The sequence below is a fragment of the Ursus arctos genome, unplaced genomic scaffold (genome assembly GCF_023065955.2).
Source record: "Ursus arctos isolate Adak ecotype North America unplaced genomic scaffold, UrsArc2.0 scaffold_34, whole genome shotgun sequence".
NCBI lineage: Eukaryota > Metazoa > Chordata > Mammalia > Carnivora > Ursidae > Ursus > Ursus arctos.
In genome coordinates this window covers 31,077,662-31,098,350 of record NW_026623030.1, presented here as the reverse complement: position 1 = coordinate 31,098,350, position 20,689 = coordinate 31,077,662, and the positions used below count along the sequence as shown (strand labels likewise).

The 20,689-nt window shown below is 46.8% G+C and overlaps 1 protein-coding gene across 5 annotated transcripts; it reads left to right on the top strand.

Annotated features, from left to right (window-relative positions):
• Nucleotides 1-73: 73 nt before the first annotated feature.
• On the top strand, nucleotides 74-19,555 carry ZNF605 (zinc finger protein 605). Of its 5 annotated transcripts, none has more exons than XM_026514622.4 (6): nucleotides 203-423; nucleotides 2,687-2,809; nucleotides 5,127-5,303; nucleotides 10,936-11,056; nucleotides 11,290-11,382; nucleotides 15,164-19,555. In XM_026514622.4, exons 3-6 carry the CDS (start codon nucleotides 5,289-5,291, stop codon nucleotides 16,954-16,956), a joined length of 2,022 nt encoding a protein of 673 aa, XP_026370407.2. In that variant the 5' UTR covers nucleotides 203-423; nucleotides 2,687-2,809; nucleotides 5,127-5,288; the 3' UTR covers nucleotides 16,957-19,555. The 5 variants fall into 5 exon arrangements, with proteins under 5 accessions (XP_044245720.1, XP_026370407.2, XP_044245719.1 ...); XM_057305772.1 differs by having other exon boundaries at nucleotides 205-327; XM_044389785.3 differs by lacking the exons at nucleotides 203-423; nucleotides 2,687-2,809 and adding an exon at nucleotides 74-158.
• The last annotated feature ends 1,134 nt before the right edge of the window (nucleotides 19,556-20,689 follow it).

The window sequence follows — 20,689 nt, the reverse complement described above, 5'->3', positions numbered from 1 at the left end:
TCCGCGGTAGGCCGCGTGAGTCCCGGCGCTGCGGGCCGGAGCGGGAGGGTGTGTGCGGCGGGGGGCGGGGCGGCGAGACTGCTGCCCTGGGGCGGCCTCGGTGTCCGTGCGGGCCCCGCGGTGACCCTGGCGCACGCGCGAACTGGCTCCGGAACCGGGTGAGATGAGAATGCGGGGTAGGGGGAGGAGACGGCCCCGCGGCGCAGGCGCCGGTTCCCGGCCGGCCGGGGCGGGGCGTGGGGCTCAGGGTTAGGCCTAGACTGGAGGGCTTGGCCGGGATGGGGGTGCGGGAGCCCCTGGAGGCCGCCCTCCGGAGTGTGGGGGAGGGTGAGTGTGCCATCGGGGGTGCAGCTTGGGGTGGCTTTGCGGGAGGAACCGGGACTCTGGTGACCGGTGATCGACGTGCCTTTGAGTTGGCAAGTGGTAAGGCCTTTGTGGGGGGTCTGTTCGGGGGGGGGGGGGGCGTTCGAGGGCTCAGGACTGGTAGACCGAGGATTTCATTTACTGGAAGGACTGTCGGTTCGTGACAGTGTTGGAGTTCACCTGAGCCCTGGGCTCGCGGGCCGCAAGAAGGTTGAGAAATGTCTCCCCCCTCGTGTGTTCCCGGGAAGAGCTCCCTTCAGAGAACCCCCTCGCCTGGATGACCCCGTAACACGTGCCCCCTTGTTGGCCTGTGACAAGGCCAGATACCAGTCCTCCAGATCTCATCCTGTGCCTCATCTGCGGCTGGCTGGACTGTCGTTCCCGCCAATCAATCAGGACAAAACGCGTGGGTTTGACAAGGGCCCTGGAGGGGCGGCGAAGGGTGGCCTGTTGGGGGTGTGAATAAGCAGACAGTGGGGGTGGGAATTGGACGAACCAGCCTGTCCGTGTTCATGCAGAGCCCTTTCGGGTGATGGTTAGGAGGGTGTAGGGTGTCAGTGGTGGGTGAGCATGGGGTAGATTAGAAAACGAGGTATCACGGAAGTGAATGGTTAGGGCATTACAGATTGGGCATCCCTTGAGTGTGGTGATGGGGGCTAGCAAGCTTGAGGGGGCTCTGTGAGAACAGTGACTGGGGCACTTTTAGGGTGAGTCGATGGGTAGGAAGGAGTTGGGATTCTGTGGGGGTTCTTTGGGACTCTGAGTTTAGGATTTCACTGACTCCACTTCTAGTCAACGAATAGAATAGACTCTGTCAAGATTATTGGGTGGGAGTGTGGGGGATCCAGTGATGGGTTTCATGGCGTCAGTGTTGAGAAGCCTGTGGGAGTCAGTGATGAGGGGCTGACCATGGCTGGTGCTTGGGCTGGGTGAGGAAGAGCCTGGAATGATCAGGAATCAAGGTCCTGTGGATATCTGATGGGGCGGGGCTGTGGAAAGACTTTGGATTTCATTAATGGATGCACTTCTGTGTCACTTGGGGGTTGATGATAGGGGCTTTGCTGGAGGAGTCACTGGGAATGTGTATGTGTAACTGAAGGTCCTGGAGGGACAGCCTGTAAAGTCAGCAGTCAGGGTCCTGGTGGGATGAGGGGCAAGTGGGGGGAGGATAGTGGGGTTGTGGCGCTCGGTGGCTGTGTGGTCTGGAGACTTGTGAGGGCTCTGTTGCAGTCAGTGAATGAGGGGCTGGAGAATTCTCGGGTGGTCAGTGTGGGTAAGTGGGAGTCTCTGAGTGCTGAAGTTCCGTCCATGGGCTGGGATGGCAGGGGGCTTCAGTCATTCCGGGGGGGCTTTTGTGTGATTGAAGCCGTCTTTGATGATAGGACCTGTGTGAGTTGTGTTTGTGGGTCTGGGTGGGTCCCAATGAGTGTTGGTCACGCACTGGCTCAGGCAAGACTCTTACATAGTGACTTCTGTTGAATGACATACTCATTTTTGTTCTTTGGTTCTTCTCACCCAGCACATCATGTTGTTGGTTTGTGATGGCTCCTTTTACTGGAACATTTCCTTATTTAAAAGTTCTCAGTGACCCCGTTGGACAGGATCCTACCCCTTGCTGGCTTAGTCCTGGTGCCCTCCTCCATCCCTGAAGCACCTTCAGCTCTGTCTAGCTCCAGCCCTCTGAGCATAGAGCTCCGTGGTGGGCGTGGTCTTCCCACGGCCTTCTGCTTCCTGCTCACTGTCTGCAGGAGAGTGGGCTTTGCTGTTGAGCCACCTAGGGTTCCCGAGCATGTGGTGTTGAGGGCAGCCTTGTCTCATCTGTTTCCAGCCCTCGGCCCAACTTGGGGTGGGTTGTAAGTGCCTCGAGAGGGTGGTGTTCTGGCCCTGCTCTTGTTAGCTGCCCTGGGGCAGAACCTGGCAGTTGGCTAACATCCAGGCATAATTTTCTCTCTTCATTTGTGGCTGACTTTTCTCTATATCCGCTGGGACGTTAGAGACCCCCTCCCCTGTGCTTGAATGGAACAGTGCCTTTACACAGAGAGCTCTTGCTATCCGTCTTCTACAGGTACCATACCCTCTCTTTCAGCTTATTTTCTGGAAAGGTGCCCACTGACCTGTCCACCACGTTCGGTCTTCCTCACTAGCCTGTCAGCCTGTGTGCAGAGTGCCAGCAGCTTACGGTGCTCAGCAGCCCGTCCTGGACCCCAGGTGCAGACCACCGGTGCTGGACAAATCTCCGTCAGCAAGATTGCTGTGAGGTGGAATTTGTCCCTCTTGTCCCCAAGTTGACTGGGCACTGTGATTTTTGGACATTTCTTTTCAGGTATATTCTTAGGAAGGAAATAACATCTCTGTGCAATGTCATGCCTGTGAAGTCCCTGGCTCTCGTCTCCTCTGTGGTTGAGTGTAAGGGACCTGGTCCATGAGCAGTGAAGGAATTCAGGGTGTAAGTATGTGTATGCATGAAGAGTTAGTGTTTTTTGTTTATTATACTTAGCTGAAATCTTGGTTTTATTTTTTCCAATAGTTCTGCCTAAGATATCAGTTATGTAGTTCACAGTTTCTTAAACAGTTTTTAAAACAGCAGTTGTGCTCAATTATCTGGTTGTTTGGCCTCTTGGGGAAATATTAAAATCCAAATCTGCCAACCCATAAATCTCTTCACAAAATCGGAAGAAAAAAACAGCTTTATTGTTGCATAAAAAGTAAACTTGAAACAAGAATGCAGTGAGCTTTGCAGGCAGCCTGCTGACGACATTGCAGAGACAGAACGAAATCTCACTCTTCTTTGTAGCCAGGCAGCTACAACCCATTACACACTCGTTCTCAAGATAAATGATAATTTCACATAGTTCATACTACCTTTTCCTGGCAGTTGGGGCGGCCATTGTGTTAGCCTTTTGCATTTGTCCGAAGGAAACATAGCCTTCTCATATCTTTGTGGTAGGAGGTGGTTTTACACCTGGGAACCAGGTGCTGAAGTCAGGCACTTGGTTAGGGTCCTGCCCTCCCTGAGATTGGGAAATAGGGGCCTGTCTTCCTGGATGACATCAAAGAGATAGCTCCCAGGTCCTTAAGAAAGACATTTTGGGTGGTAAACCAGACAAGGCTTATTAGCTTTTAGAAAAGATTTACACACCTTTCGAAGGGGCAGAGGAAGAATGTACGGTTACAGGGTTTCTGAAGTAAGTGCTTTTTGAATAGCAGTCAGGGGAGTCTCCTTTTTTTGCATGATTAATTTTTTTTTCTTATTTTTATTTTATGTGTTCTTACTGGCCTCTGAGCTCAGAATCCCCTAGAGGTGTTAGCTGCTCTCCTGCATGCTCTGGGAAGGGCAGGGAAGGGGCACCAGGGCCAACACTGTGGACCCTGTGGAACCACTGGACAGCCCTGTGTCCCACCACCCTTTCAGGCGTCTCCTCTGGTCAGGGATCAGAGCGCCTCAGAAAGAAGCAGACTGGAGCAGTGTCCTTGGGGCATGGAAGGGGGTGGGAGATGAGGAAGGGCAGCCCTTCACTCATCAGGGATTTTGATCTGCCTCCATTACACCCTGGCTGTTCCTGCTGGCTTCTGAGGGAAGGACACAAACCCACACACGAATCTCCCCAGCACCTCTCTTCTTTTCACCGTTTCTGTTGGCTCCTCTGATCGAGGCTTTCCTTTTGCTCCTGGGCTGATTTTGGAGTAGAGAGCCAACACCCCAAGTTACTTCATCATCTCGATCTAAGATCCATCTTCTGCTTCCCATCCTGCTTAGAAATGAGCTGCATCTTGGGGTGCCTGGGGGGCTCAGATGGTGCAGCGTCTGCCTTCAGCGGAGCCCCGAGTCAGGCTCCCTGCTCTGCGCGGAGTCTGCTTGTCCCTGTGCCTCTTCCCTGACTTGTGCTCTCTCTTGCTCACTGTCTCTCTCAGATAAATAAATAAAATCTTTTTTAAAAAATAGCTTGATAGGGGCGCCTGGGGGGCTCAGTCGTTAAGCGTCTGCCTTCAGCTCAGGTCATGATCCCGGGGTTCTGGGATTGAGCCCCGCATCGGGCTCCCTGCTTAGCGGGAAGCCTGCTTCTCCCTCTCCCACTCCCCCTGCTGGTGTTCCCTCTCTCACTGTGCCTCTCTCTGTCCAATAAATAAATAAAATCTTTAAAAAAGAAATAGCTTGATAAAAAAAAATGAATTGCATCTTAGTCTACAGCACCTGTAGCAGTGATTTCATTTCAGGGCTCCCAGAAAATACTGCTGCAGAATGAGTGAGCCAAGGTTCTGTTTCTGGGGAGCATCTTGGTGTGGTGATGCTCCATTGGGGGGATTTGGCTGAACTGCTGAGGCGAGGGGCTTGAATCTGGCATGTACAGGCGGGAGCCGGGGCTGCAGAGTGTAGCGTGGTGCACACCTGGCCCTGTGCAGACTTATCAGGGGCTCCTCTTGCATCCTGCTTTTTTTTTTTTTTTTAAAGACTTTATTTATTTATTTATTTGACAGAGAGAGAGACAGCCAGTGAAAGAGGGAACACAAGCAGGGGGGGGGTGGGAGAGGAAGAAGCAGGCTCCCAGCGGAGGAGCCTGACGTGGGGCTTGATCCCAGAACGCCGGGATCACGCCCTGAGCCGAAGGCAGACACTTAACAACTGCACCACCCAGGCGCCCCTTGCATCCTGCTTCTTACCCCCAGCCCTGTTCGAGTTCTTTGATTTCCCAGTAAGAGAGAACCCAAATTAGGCTCCCAGATTCATGACATCATCTAAAATAAAATTCCCACTGCATCTCCAGGCCATGACTGAGGAACAAGAAAACTCATTTGAGATAAGAAAGAAGAAGCCTCGGGACTAGGGGTGCCCTCTCGGTTTACAGACATTTGACCAGAGGCCTCTCTCCAGAGCATCAGGACAGAGAGGAGCCATAGAACAGAGCTGATTTTCCAAGCCGCAGAAAATGATCAAGTCACAGGTGAGTTCTTTGTTCTCCAACAGTATTTTTCTGTAGGCGTGACAAGGCTTACGGGAAAGCTCCAAATACATTTAAGTCATAATTAGAAAACATAAACTCGGGAAAGAAGGTGTCAGAGAACAAGGTGGATTATGGAATCATACAAAAGGCTTAAAGTCGCAGCACGGATATATAGGAAATAAGGTCCTTCGTTGCCGGAGGTGAGCTGCAGGCTGTCCTCAGATATTCCCAGAAGTGGAGGTGGGAAGGGAAGGAACAGTAGTATGTGCTTTCCTCTGCTACTTAGTAGAAAGAAACCTTTGCTGATGATTGCTTAGAACGAAAGCATTTGGATAGCGATTTATGTGTATGATAGAATGGACAAAGTCCTAAATAGCGGCCCTATGATACATAAACCCTGCAATAAATGAACGTATTTCCAGTGCTATTTCTTACAGAGTTCCTCAGTGCAAACGAAGGCCGTGAATCTCAAGTAAAATTCAGAGCACAAAAAGTCTGTTACGGGACCGAACCAGTGGGCCTAGACCACCCGTCTTACCTATATTCTAGTTGTGGGAAAGAAACCTAAGTCATCTGGCAGAAATCATCATTACAAAACCTTCAAATGGCCCCCATAAATATTCCCTCAGTTGGAATTTTGATACATTGTAGGTAGAAATGTTTTTGGTTCTATTAGCTGGGCATGGGGCTATCTACCTTTAGCTCTTTTTACTTTTTTGACTTAGGAAACGGAGAATGTCACGACGGTTGGGGTACACACATCAGAAGCGCAATCCCAAAGGACACATGGTTCTCCTGGAAACAAATTACAGAGGGGACCCTCAGCGGGGCCTGCTTTAGTCCACAGCTAGGTTAACATGGCCCCCAGTGTGGGCCCTTCTGCCCTGGGGTTTTTAGTCCAGTCTGAATAATGTGGTTTTAGAGGGACTGCTTGGGGCATTTCTTTCCAAATCTCTTTGTCTGTCCATGACCTCAGGTTATTAACCCACACTTTGTTAGATGTGGGCAACATCTGGGCACGTTTGGCCTGGAAAGTGCAGGAGCCGTCTCCCCGTCGGCCCATCAGGAAGGCTTCTTTGGCTCAGCAGTCAGTCTGAATCCAGATTATTCCCAGGAGCTTGGAAAGGGAGCATTGAGAGTTGTTTCTTTCGGTTTTTGTTTTTTCCAGTAGGAGGGGAAAGCTTTTAGGAACAAGTCCAAAAAACAAAGATCATTTGTGTCCTTCTCCAACCCTGTGCTCCCCCAGGTGCTAGGTTTATTTTGTTTTTGTTTTTCTGTTGTTAGTATCAGTGTGTCCCAATTAGTAATCAGAACTTTTTAAAAGTTCATCTCCTGTTTTCATCCAGACCCTTTGGAAAGATTGTATGCGAGAAGGACAAATATTATGTAATTTAACCGGAAAGATTCATCATGTTTAAGAATTGGCTAGCTATGGGTGCCTGGGTGGCTCATTTGGTGAAGCGTCCGACTTCGGCTCAGGTGACGATACAAGGGTCTTGGGATCAGCCATGCTCGGGCTCCCTGCTCGGGGAAGTCTGCTTCTCCCTCTGCCTCTCGTGCTCCCCCCACTCATGCACGCGTGCGCTCTCTCTCTCTCTCTCTCTCTCAATTAAATAACCAAAACCTTAAAAAATAAATCAAGCATTTTAGGAGCAGAACTTACTTGTATCCAAATGTGTCATCCGGCAGGAGAGCTCGTTTTACCTGCCAGTCTGCGGCTCGCCTGGGGCACGAGCTAGAGCTGACGCTGTCACGGCCCTGGCCGTGGCCGCTGCTGTCTGGGCTTGGGGGCGAAGGCTGGCCAGAGTGTACATAGGCGGTAAGTCCGCACCAACAGCACATTCAATAGGGAGGACCAGAATACCAGTCCTCGGGAGCCCATGGTGCCACATCAGTGTGGGGAGGGCAGCCTCCCCTGGGAGACCAGTTGGGTAAAGCCTACGGTGTGCCTATGGTTGGGCCTGGAAAATCCTGGTTTTTAACCAGGAGCCTGAGTTTTCAGACGTGTATAAATTCACGTAGTCAGCATCACAGTCAGGACTTGGAACGGTTCCAGGTCTCCAGAGACATTCCCCAAGTCCGGCCTTCACGCATCCCACCCTGCTCTCTCGCCGCGGTTCTGCCTTTCCTGCAGTGCTGGCGGCTGGAATCATCAGCGTACGCCCTTTCCATACCGGCTTTTTCACTCATCTCTGAGATTCATCCACGTTTGAACCAGCAGTCCGTTCCTTTTACTGCTGAGTCACTGACCAGTGTCCCGTCGTACGGACACAGCAGCTTGCTCGCCCTTTCCCTTTGGAAGGACATGGCGGTTGCTCCCGGTTTGTAGCAGTTGGTTCATCTGCGTACAGGTTTGAACAGAAATCATGAGGTGAGCAGACATTTTCAGTGTACCCGGGCAGGTATGTGGGAGCAGGAGTGCTGGGCCGTGTGGTAACTCTGCATCTAGCTTTATGGAAGCTGCCAGAACCTCTCCCAAGGTCGCTGGGCCGTGCGTGAGAGCTACTGCTGTGCATCCTCGCCTGCACTCATCACTCTGTATGTGGGTTTTTTAAATTAACTTTAGCAATTCTAATGGATATGTAGTAACGTCTCACGATTTCCCTGGTGACAGATGCTGAACATCTTTTCATGTTTAGTTTTTATCTGTATATCTCCTTTGGTGAAGTGTGTTTTAGATTTTTTTTTTTAATATTTTATTTATTTATTTGACAGAGAGATAGACAGCCAGGGAGAGCGGGAACACAAGCAGGGGGAGTGGGAGAGGGAGAAGCAGGCTCCCAGTGGAGGAGCCTGACGCGGGGCTCGATCCCAGAGTGCTGGGATCACGCCCTGAGCCGAAGGCAGACGCTTAACGACTGCGCCACCCAGGCACCCCTAGATCTTTTGCTCATCTTTCTTGTTTGTTTTTTAAATAAGGGGGTTTTGTTCATTTTAATGCCAGTGTCGTTAACATGCAGTGTTGTATTAGCTTCAGGCGTGCCGTGTAGTCAGTCAACACTTGCACACATCCTTCCGTGCCCCTCGCAGTAAGTGTAGGCCTAATCCCCTGCCCCTGGTTCACTCCTCCCCGCCCCCCTCCCCTCTGCGAACCATGTGTTCTCTGTACTTAAGAGTCTTTCTTGGATTGATTCTTTCTTTCCTTGGCTTGTTTTGTTCCTACAATTCCACACAGGAGTGAGATCGTGTGAATTGGTCTTTCTCCGACCTCACTCAGCGCGATACCCTCTGGGTGCATCCATGTTGCTGCAAATGGCAAGATTCATTCTTTGCCGTGGCTGAGTAATACTCCATCGTACGTGACCGCATCTTTATCCAGCCATCATCACGGACACTCGGCTGCTTCCGTATCTTGGCCGTTACGGATAACGCTGCTGTAAACATGGGGGTGCATGTATGCCTTCGAATTAGCGTGTTTGTATCTTTGGGTAAATACCAGTAGTGCAACTGCTGGGTCGTAGGGTCGTTGTATTTTCAACTTTCTGAGGGCCCTCCACAGTTTTCCAGAGCGGCTGCAGCAGCTTGCACTCCCACCAGCAGTGCACGAGGGCTCCCCTTTCTGCACATCCTCACCAACACCTGCTGTTTCTTGTCTTGATGATGTGAGCCGTTCGGACAGGTGAGAGGTGCTATCTCATTGTGGTTTGATCTCCGTTTCCCTGATGCTGAGTGATGTTGAGCATCTTTTCATGGTCTGTTGGCCATCCGGATGTCGTCTTTGGGGAAACGTCTGTTCCTGTCTTCCGCCCGTTTTTAAATTAGACTATTTGTTTTTTGGGGTGTTGAGTTGTATCAGTTCTTTACATATTTTAGATACTCACCCTCTATCAGATATGTCACTTGCAAATATCTTCTCCCATTCTGTAGGTTGCCTTTTAGTTTTGGTGATTGTTTCCTTTGCTTTGCAGAAGGTTTTTATTTCTCTGAAGTCCCAATAGTTCATTTTTGCTTATATTTCCCTTGCTTCAAGAGATGCCCATTTTTTAATTGTATTGTTTTCTTATTGTTGAGTGTCAAGAATTCTTTATTCTGGATACAAGTGTTCTGTCAGATGAGTGATTTTCAAATATTTTCTCATAGTCCATGCCTTGTCTTTTCTTTCTCTTAACAGTGTCTTTCACATAGAAAAAATTTTTAATTTTGAAAAAGTTCATTTCATTGATTTTTCTTAAGTTGACCTTGGTTTCAGTGTCGTGTCTAAAAACATACTGCCAAACTCAGGATCGTGCAGGTTTTTTCCTAGAGCTTTTCTAGTTTTATGTTTTCCATTTAGGTCTGTGATCCATTTTGAATTAATTTTTATATAGGGTATGAAGTGTGGGTTGAGGGTTATTCTTTTGCTTATGGGTATACAATCGTTCTAGCACCACTTGTTGAAAAAACTCCTTTCTTCATGGAATCCTTTTGTCAAAAGTCAATTGAGCATACTTAGTGGGGTCTAATTGTAAGCCGTCTGTTCTGTTCCATTCGTCAATGTATTTATCCTTTGACTCACACTAGCTTGTCTTAATTACTGTGGCTTTATAGGAAGTCGTGAACTCAGGTAAGGTGAATCTCGCAACAGTGTTCTTTTTCCACATTGTTTTCACTTTGTAGTTCCTTTGCCTTTTGCCGCCATATCCTCTGTGTACTTGTTTCATGGCCTCTGTAACACCTTCTTTCCTGGCCTGAAAAGACTGAAGAGTTTTAAGAACATGATTTTTATTCTACTCATCTTTGTATCTCTGGGACCTTTCATGTTTGGGGAGTTCTCGCTACTCCATCTATGTGTTCCAGAAGATATGTGGAGGAGCTAGCTTATTGTTACTACGTGGGTGCAGACGCGGAGGGAGGAGAGTGTTGGAGATGGATAGATGTGGTTTTGGTTTTGACAGTGACCGGAAAATAGGACTGTCAGTTAGCAGGTGCCAGGGATGCTGAAGGTTGACACTGCATGGGGCTCGGCTAAGAATTGTCCTCACATACCAGTGGCACCTTCTCTGAGAAGCACTGTGCTTATTTAAACACAACGTATTCCAATTTCTTACTTAATGAATAGGTGGATGGATACATGAGTGAATTCAAAGTGATAAATAAACTAATAACATTTTTGTTTCTCTCAAAGTATAATGCAAGATTAGGATATTGTATGAGTTATCAATTGCTGTGTAACAAGTTACCCAAACCTCAGTGGCTAACAACACAAACGTTTCTCTCACGTTTCTCTGGGTTAGAAGTTTGCCAGCTGCGCTTACATCTGGTTCCCTTCCAGGGTCTCACACGGCCCTGTAACGAAGACATTAGGCCGGGCTCTGGTCCTTCCAGGGTGCAGTAGAGAGATGATCCCCTTCCAGGCTTAGTCATGGGGAGAGTTGGCGGGCCTCGGTGCCTCGCGACCTGGGCGTCTCCACAGGACTGCCTCACAGCGTGGCAGCTGGATTCCCCCCGAGAGAGCAAGACAGGGCTCCCAAGACAGAGGAATAATCTCCATGGATGTGAGTCAGTAAGGCCAGCGCACGTTCAGGAGGGGAGCGGGACACCAACTCGGATACCAGGAGTTAGAGGTGGGCGAGGCTGCCTCCCATGCTGGAGAAGAAAGCCTGTATCCCGCCATGAGTACCGCTTCAGGCTTAACAGTGATTCGCTTTTCCAGATCTCGTTTGAGGATGTGGCTGTGGACTTCACGTCGGAGGAGTGGCAGCTGCTTAATCCTACTCAAAAGAGCTTGTACAGAGACGTGATGTTGGAGAACTATAGCAACCTCGTCTTCTTGGGTAAGAACATTCATATGTAAGTAGTATGTATCCCGTAACTGTGGGGCCTCTAAGATGTTCACTGATTTTGGGTTTAAGTTTCAGATGTCAAAGGTTCTTTGATTTCTATACCCAATTGAAAGATTTTGGTTCACTTGCTTTGTTTTATAGCCTTCATAGTAAATATTCTTCATATTTGAGAGTCCATCAGCCCAAGGAATTAGGTCCCGGTTGTCTTTGTTTCCAATTAACAGGTTATCAGATTATCAAACCTGATGCGATTTTCAAGCTGGAGCAAGAAGAGCCGTGGATAATAGACGAGCAAGTTCTAAGTCAGAGTTTTTCAGGTGAGAGGTCATCAGGGGCATACAGTGTAAGCTGAATCACAGGTTTCTGATGATAGGTCGTTCATAATGTTCTGAAAAGTTATTTTGAAATGTTATTTGTAAAACTTTTTGACATTCCTCAGTCTTTAGAGTTGGCTCAGGACTGGTGACCTGAATTCTTCCTGCATTTTAATGTGCTCTCTGTCCTGGTCTCCACATCACGACGTGTCCTCATTGCACGGAGCTGGTGATGGCACGTACCCCCTTCCCTATACAGCAGCACAAGCTGGTGGCCAGCATTTAGGACCTTGCTTTCTGGGGCAAGGATCCTCTTCCCAGCCTCCTCGGCTCCCTTCCTTCTGTCCTGCACTCCCACCCTGCAGGGGTGGGCTTCCTTCCTCCTCCTGAAGAGTTCATAGCTTTCTCCCGTTGCAGGGACACCGACTGAGTCCTTTATTAGTTTTCTTTTCTCCCTCTAATTTGTCGGATTTCTGTTTTAAGCCCGTAGAGAGTAGAAGGCGAATCCATGCATATAGGATAAAAACCGAACACCGTGAGCCTGGTGAGGAGCTCTTCCTCTCCCTCCTCTGTGCAGACTGAGCCATTTGCGGTCACCTCCTGGGGTGCGTTTCAGTGCCTTGATGTTCACCTTCTCCTCGTTAACCCATCACAGAGTCCACTGGGTTTAAACCCCATGTGCTGTGTGGTATTTTACACATTTATGTTGAAGAACCTCATGGTATGGCAACATCTTACCCATTTTTTTGTTTTTTCTTTTTAATTTCTGTGCCCAGAAGTCAGGGTGAAACTCCGTTAGAACTAGTTTGTTTCTCCACATGTTCATACATTTCTGTCTGCACGTGAGCCTTTGATTATCGTATCCTTTTCCCATGTAGTCACTATGCCTCTTTTGAGCCCTTTTCACCTCCAGTGCCTTTCTGAACTCTCTGCCCCCTTAGTGTTGTATTATAGGAGCCCTGGCCCTGGTCAGGCATTAGCTGGAACTTTTCACCAATTAGGTCTGAACGATTTCCCCCCACATATTAAGATGGCAAGTAACTTATTCTTCTCTTTTCCCTGTAGAATTTATGACGTGTAATTATTAAATGTTTCATTAATTGAGTGTTGTGGGGCCAGGTAAGGCAGAACCTTTCTTGATTATTCTTTAGTGCAGAGGTTCTCATCTAAGCATGTGTCTCAGCTCACCTTACGAAACACTTCAAATGATAGATGTCTGGGTCCCATTCACATGGATGATTAGGTCTGGGCGTGTACCGTAGAAAATACTGTCTGTGAAGACGGATTTTGTGTTCACCCGTTAATTTACAACGATCGCTATTCTGTGGAATGAGAGGAATTGAGTGAGAGTCATGAAAGAGCAGAAGCAGAGAATTTTAACGTAGAAGAAAATGGAGAACTATATTTATTCAATAATTCAGTATTTGAACAGAAAGCATTTGTATTAAAATGCGAAGTTATTTATCAAGATTAATGCTACAGAAAGGAGCTGCTTTAGAAGTCCAGTTGCGAGTGCACAGTGTTTATCCCACGTGTATGAGGATTTGCTCTGTGCACGCATTGGAGGTACATCAGTGAGAAATAAAACCCCACGATCCACATTCTAGTGGGGGACACAGAAGTAAGGTGATTACCTATTTGATAAGTACTGTGAAGGAAATAAACAGGATATTGTGAGGATGCCCTTGAAATGATCTTTACACTTGAATGAGCCATGCCGAAAGCTGGGAAGAGCATGCCAAATAAAAGGAACAGCCATTGCAAAGGTCCTGAGGCAGAAGAGGCCTTTGGGATCAAAGGGATGGGAAGGAATTCAGAGTGGCTGAGCAGCAGTGAGCAAGAGCGTGTGCAAGGAAGTCAGAGAGGTTGGTAAAGACTGGGGCATGCCAGGGTGTGGGAGCCATGGTAAAAGCTCGCATTTATCAAAGGTTTTTTTTCAGCAAGGGGGTAAAAAGCCTGATCACATTTTCTAAAGCTCACTGGCTCTCTGGAAACTAGAATTGGGAGGGAGCAAGGCTGGAAGTAGGAATATTAGTTTGAAAACTAAAGTGAAATGCAGGCAGTGTGGACTAGAGTATAACAGAGAGAAATGGGTTCACCTGTGCCTGCCCTGCATCATACCAGTAAGAGACAACTCACTCATTTTCCAAAATGACAAGATTTTTGTTTCTTCCTTTTTCTTTTCTCTTCTTTTTTTTTTTTTTTTTCTTTTCAGAGTGAGAGGGGGGTGGGGTGCAGAGGGAGAGAGAGGGAGAAACGGAATCCCAAGCAGAATCCCTGCTGAGCACAGAGCCTGACACAGGGTCAGATCCCAGGACCCTGAGATCATGACCTGAGCCAAAAACAAGAGTCAGACGCTCAACCGACTGAGCCCCCCCAGGCGCCCCAAGACTTTTTATTTCTTAAATATTTTTTGATGCAGTTGAACTATTTGAATATTATTTTATATTATTTATTAACTTGTATACATATTAATTTTATTTCTTGTTTTAATTTTAATTTAAAGTTTTCATTTCTTCACTCAGATTTCATGAAACCATGTTTTATGAACTCTTCAGGTGGACTTCACACTTCCATGTCCACATATGACTCTTGCTTTCAATCTCCAGACTTTTTCTCAGTCTTTTTCATCTCGGTGAATAGTGTTAATACCTCTACTCTCTTAAGCTCAAAACATTGAGTCCTTTTATTCTCTGTATCAGCAGCTCTAGTTGGTCCTTTTTCTGAAATTCTTATATGTCTGAGAATTAGATAAGTCTCCCACACACACCAAAAAAAAAAAAAAAAAAAAAAAAAAAAAAAAAAAATCCTGTAGAAAAGAAGTGGTTGCCTTATATCTGAGGTCTTGCCAAATCTTTTGACTTGCAGGGAACCTCCTGGGAATGTTCCTCATAGTTACTAGCAAAGAATATCGTAAAGTAACTAACCTTCACTATAAAGTGTCCAATAAATGATCATGTTGTGGAAATCACAAACAGTTGTACTTACTGGCTAACAAAGAGTCTGTCCTTACGTGTTATGCAAAGAGTTCCTGCGGTTTGGAATGATTTTCATGGGTAGGATTACATGTAGATTCATTATATAGATTACAGATTCAGTTAAAATGTCAAAAAAAAACTAAATAAAACCGTTGATGCGGCTATCAAGAAATAGCCTTGATGTTAAGTCTGATTCAGGTGACAGCCTTGAATGAGAGTGTTCTTTAAATGTAGCGATCGTACAGGAGCCTAATGTTTCTCATCTCTTGGATGAAAGCTTGATATCCTGTATTCGCTCTGTATTCAGTGTTTCTTCCTTCGCAGCACTGAACAGTGTATACCAGTCTTGCTGTTTTGTGGGCTGGTTCTTGCTAGTGTCTGCTGTATCGCGAGCCCTCTGACGCGGGGGTGCGCACCCGCGGTCTTCCCTCTGGACATACAGCAGATAATCAGATTGTTGTTGCATAAGGAAGTTAATCACTCCAGTATTTGAGCATAAATTGCTCATGATCACTGCTCCTTGAGTGTATTTCATCTTTTCTCATTTAAAAGTTCATATTTCTAAACATTTGTAACTTGTAAATGTTTTCATTTCTGTTAAAAAATTTTTTTAAATTTTTATTTCAATTCCAGTTAGTTAATATATGGTGTCTGTCAAAATTTCTAATGTCCAATAAGTAGCTTATATATGGGAGACCTTATATTTGTTTTGTTTTAATTGGGATCCTAGGTTCCATTTCAGTTTTATTCAATGAGTATAATCATTAGGAGATTTACACAGTATGATTCATTTTTTTCCTTTTTAGAAGTCTGGCTAGATAACTGTCTCAAAATGTGGCACCAGGATAATCAAGACAAGCTTAGAAGTATGGAGAGAGGCCATGAATATGATGTTTTTAGGAAAATATTTCATTCAAGCATTAACTTTGTTCATTTAGGAGTGAGACCCCATAAATGTGGCACAGGTGAAAAAAGTTTGAAACATCCTTTTGAGTTTCTTATTCCAAAAAATAACCGTGGAAGAAAGAAACTTGATGAGCTCAATAAGAAATATTTATTGTATATCAAAACCGATAGAACCCATGGTGGAATGCCATACTGTGATTGCAGTAAATGTAGGAAGGCTAGCAGGACAGGGTCGTGGCCCATTGCAAAGCATAGAACGTACAAAGGAGTCCATTTATGCATGGAGTGCGGCAACGTTTTCAGTAAGAAATCACAGCTCATCATACACCAGCGGACGCACACGGGAGAGAAGCCCTACGGATGCAGCGAATGTGGGAAAGCCTTCTCCCAGAAGTCACTGCTCACTATTCATCAAAGGACTCATTCAGGGGAAAAACCATATGGGTGCGGTGAATGTCAAAAAGCTTTCAGTAGGAAGTCCTTGCTCATTTTACACCAGCGGACGCACACAGGAGAGAAGCCCTACGGATGCAGCGAATGCGGGAAAGCCTTCAGCAGGAAGTCGCAGCTTAAGAGACATCAGAGAACCCACACAGTAGAGAAGCCCTTTGGCTGCAGTGACTGTGGGAAAGCCTTCTCCCAGAAGTTAAAGCTTATTACTCATCAGAGAACTCACACAGGGGAGAAGCCCTATAAGTGCAGTGATTGTGGGAAAGCCTTCTTCTGGAAGTCACAGCTGATTACTCATCAGAGGACTCACACAGGGAAGAAACCGTATGCATGTAACGAGTGCACAAAAGCCTTCAGCAGGAACTCGCTGCTCATCAGGCATCAGAGAATCCACACAGGGGAGAAGCCCTATGAGTGCAGCGAGTGTGGGGAAGCCTTCATCAGAAAACCACAGCTTATCAAGCACCAAATAACTCACACGGGAGAGAAGAACTATCAGTGCAGGGATTGTGAAGAAGCATTCTTTAAGAAGTCAGAGCTAATCAGACATCAGAAGACTCACTTAGGGGAGAAACCCTATGCATGTGTTGAATGTGGAAAAACCTTCTTTGGGAAGTCACAGCTCCTAACACATCAGAGAACTCACACTGGAGAGAAACCGTATGAATGCAGCGAGTGTGGGAAGGCCTTCACCCAGAAGTCAAGCCTGATTTCACACCAGAGGACACACACAGGGGAGAAGCCCTATGAGTGCATAGAGTGTGGGAAGACCTTCAGTGAGAAGTCAAGCCTCATTCACCACCAGAGAACCCATACTGGAGAGAAACCCTTCGAATGTAGTGAGTGTAGGAAAGCTTTTGCCTGGAAGCCACAGCTTCTCAGGCATCAGAGAATTCATACAGGGGAGAAACCCTATGAATGCAGTGAGTGTGGGAAAGCCTTTGTTCAGAAAGTGCAGCTCATTAAGCATCAGAGAAATCACACAGGAGAGAAAACGTATGGATGCAGCGAGTGTGCAAAAGCCTTCTTTGAGAAGGCACAGCTCATCATCCATCAGAGGATTCACACAGGAGAGAGACCCTATAAATGTGGCGAATGTGGGAAGTCTTTCACTAGAAAGTCTCACCTCATGAGGCATCAGAGAATTCATACAGGAGATAAATACTATGGGTGCAGTGAGTGTGGGACTGCCTTCAGCAGGAAGTCACAGCTCATGATTCATCAGAGGACTCACGTACTCTAGAAACCATGTGAGTGCTGTGAGCGTGGAAAATCTGCCGTCAGACGTCATGCCTTCTGACGCGTCCGAGGACACACACACGGGAGGAACCCCGTCAGTGCACTGGGAAGGCAAGTCTCACCCAACAATTCAGAGAGCAGGGAATTTGTTTAAGTAGACAGTGAAAGACAGCCTTCTCCCAGAACACACAGCTTGTAACACGTTAATGTGGAAGTCTTATCAATATTGTGGTAGTACAGACCCTTGTAGTCAGAAGTGACAGCTCATTGTTAGAGGACCTACACTCGAGGAGAAACTGAACTGCTGTAAAAAGCAAATGAGAGGTTTCATCAGGAAAGGATAATTCACAGTATACTAGAGAATACATACTCGAAGGAAATACTGAATAGAATGAATTAGAGATTTCAGTATGGAGAAGTCCTAATGTGAAGAGTTTTGATAAGCATGATCCTATTGAAAGAATTCTATAACGTTGCGTTTGTTGTATATAAGATGTTATGAAAGTTATTTTTAAATGGTAGATGTGTTTTAAGCGTGAAGACTTCTGCTTTCTGCTTTGGTGGTTTGGCAAGGACCAGATTAACTCCCCTGCGTTCAACAGCTAGAAACTGTAAAATGTATGTGAAAGAATAGTTTTGAGACCTATGGCAAGCAGAAGTTTGTGATCCCTGGGAGAAGGTGGACAGAGTGAGGTGACCCCACAACAGCCCAGCCTAGCGCCTGGTGGCAGCTCCCAGGCTGCCGTTGAGGGACGGGAACACATGTGGTCTTGTCAAAGAGAGCTGCTGACGTGGCATTTGGGGAGGCCACAGTAGCTAGAATTTGCAGGGAAGAGTACTGGAGAGGAGGGAGCCTTCCAACGAGGGCTGCAGAGATCTACAAGGAGTCCCCTGAGTCTTTTGGCTCAGTGCTGATTTGCATGTGTGTGAAAGGAAAAGTCGTGCCAGAAGCGGGAGGCTGAACCGTTCCCAGAAATCAGTGCCGGGCTGGGAATAAAGTTCCCACCAGCTAGAGTGGAAACAACTTTGAACACGTGGGGCATCAGGTAGGATTCCCAGCAGACTATGATCTTGTGAAGTGACTAATCCTAGATCGAAAGCTGCTTTGGACCCACAATGTCCGGCATCCAAAAACTTACCAGATGTGCAAAGAAGCTACAAGAATACGACTTGTAACCAGGACAAAATGAATCAGGAGAAAGAGAAGAGACTGAAGCAGTTTGCTTCAGGGTGTTCAAGCAGATTTTATGAATACAGAGGAAAACATGATCGTGACAAGACTTCAAGTGGATGGTGTATTTTAAAAACCCCAAGTGGGACTTCTCAGGATGATGAACACAGCAGTATCTGAACATTTTAAAAACACCAAAAAACCCAGCTCTGGGTGGAATTCAGAACAGATGAGACATAGGAGAAGAAAAATAGATGAATTTAAATAAGAATAAAAACTGTCCAACTGATGTACACGAGAAAAAAAGCCTGGAAGAGAGGGGTCCGCTGCAGTGGGAGCAGAGTCCTAGACGGAGAGGGTGGGAAGAGAAATAACAAAGTATCTGAATAAATAACGGCTGGAATTGTTACACATGGGATGAAAAGTGTCACTCCGCATATTCAAGCAGTTCAAAGAACCCAAACAAGATACATAAAGAAAGTCCTGCTACTCAGATGGATGGAGAAAGGTTGTAAAGCGCCTGGGGAAAGGCAGCGCGCTCCTGGACAGAGACCACTCTGGCCACAGGACGATACAGTGAGCGACGACTTTGCATTTCTGAGGGAAAAAATAAAACCCCTGCAACCTGGCATTTGTCTGTTACGCATCCAAAACATCTTTCAAAAATGAAAGCAAAAAAAGAGACTTTTTCAGAAAAACAAAATGAACGAGAATTGATTAGCTGTAGGCCTTCCTTCGGGAAACATTAAAGTAAGTTTGGGAGCAGCCGGAAAATAATCCTGGGTGGAAATCCTAGGAAGAAATGAAGAGTTCTGGGAATGGTGACTATGTGGGTAAATATAAAAGATCTTTGTCCTCGTTTTAAAATCTTTTAAAAAGGAGATCAGTTGCTTAAAGCCAAACAGTGACAATGTATTGTGAGTTACGATCTATTTAGAAGTAAAGTGTGTGACGACAACAACGGTTAGGGATGGGTCTTCCAAAACAGTTAAGTAGACCGCAGCGTCGGAGTCAGAAACCTGCTTCCCCAGGGCTCAGGGTGACCTGGCCTATGTGGCAGCTACACAGTAGACTTGCACGTGTGATGGACCTGCGTTCGTGCTGGTCGCCCCCACTTGCCCCCCTTCCCCTGCTCTGCACCCCAGGGGCTGCCCACTGGGGTTTCCGCTGAGGTGTGAATGTGGGAGGACAGAGGCTAGAACCTTTATTCCTGCCCGCCCCCCCCCCCACTGGACCTTGGTCTTGGCACGGTGTGTGCCTGTCTGGCTCCAGCTCCCGCTGGGCAGCCCTCCTCTGGGGCTGTAGACCCTCCGGCCTCAGTGCACACCTCCCTGTCCTTGCTCTTCAGAGCCTTCGCCATGCCTGCTTGGTGTCCTTATTTCTGAACACGTATCTGTAAATAGTCCCTCTATTAAATGTTCTTGAGTTAACATTCTGAGTGTACCATTTGTTTTCTGTGCCGTGTTGAAGGATGAGCATTTAACAACATTTTGAGTGCCTCGTGGGGCTCAGACTGACATCTGTCGAGATTTCCCACACTAAACATCAGTATTTTCTCATTGTTTCTGAACAGTTCAGTGGAAATTATAACAAGTAACAAAGTTCTTTGTGTTGTGTTGTTTTGCTGCACATGTAAAAGGCTCCACAGATTAAAATCTGCTACGTAACCCTTCTTTAGTAATAGAAACCAGAACGTTTATGAAGTCTTATGCTACTTCTGGATTAGCCAAGCAATTTACAAAACACATCAGCATTTGTGTTCACTATGTGTGGACAAGAAAAAAGAAAACCAGGTCCTGAGTGAGGCAGAAAGGAATGATGCCTCCTAGGTCCCAGAATCCCTTTAAAAACACTGCTTTGCACACATACCTCATTCCATATTCTGCTGCTTTTCTGTGTAATCCACATAATCTGTAACCCATGAACAAGATTTCTAGGTTAGTAGTCAGAGCTGCCACAGTCTCTCTGAAGGCTCCACACCAGTGCCCATGACCAACACCGTATAGTCTGGTGAAGTCAGAGTCGTTGTGTTGAAGTAGATGACCAATGAGCCCCAGCGCGGGAGCCCCACCCGCTGTCATTTTTCAGAGGCCTCTTAGTAATTTCACCTTTCTTTACCCTCTCTCACCCGGTCCTTTTGTCTGGGTCCCCGGACCGCTTTTGAAGGGAAGTAATTGCCATCAGGCTACACAGCTGCATTTTCTCTCCAGGTGGGTTTGCATTTCAATGTGCATTTTGAAGGAGCTTTTCGTGGAGGCCTTCCATTTTGTATAACCCCGAAAGACACCCTTCACAATGTAGTCTGTGCCAATAAACTTGTGTATTTGTCTGGTCCTGTCTTTAAGGAATTAGCTAGCCAATGAAAGCAGTGTTTCAGGGCGTGGACATAATTGGAATACAGCACTGTGACAGCTACCTGTAACGGTTTCTCTGTAATAGGCCTGTGACAGCAAAATGGTTTCCACCAGCACAACTCTCCCCAGGCCCCTGTATTTGTCACATAGCGAAGGGAAAGGCCATGCTCACTCTCAACTTAGAAAACTGTCCGATGATGTCTGTCTGCGGC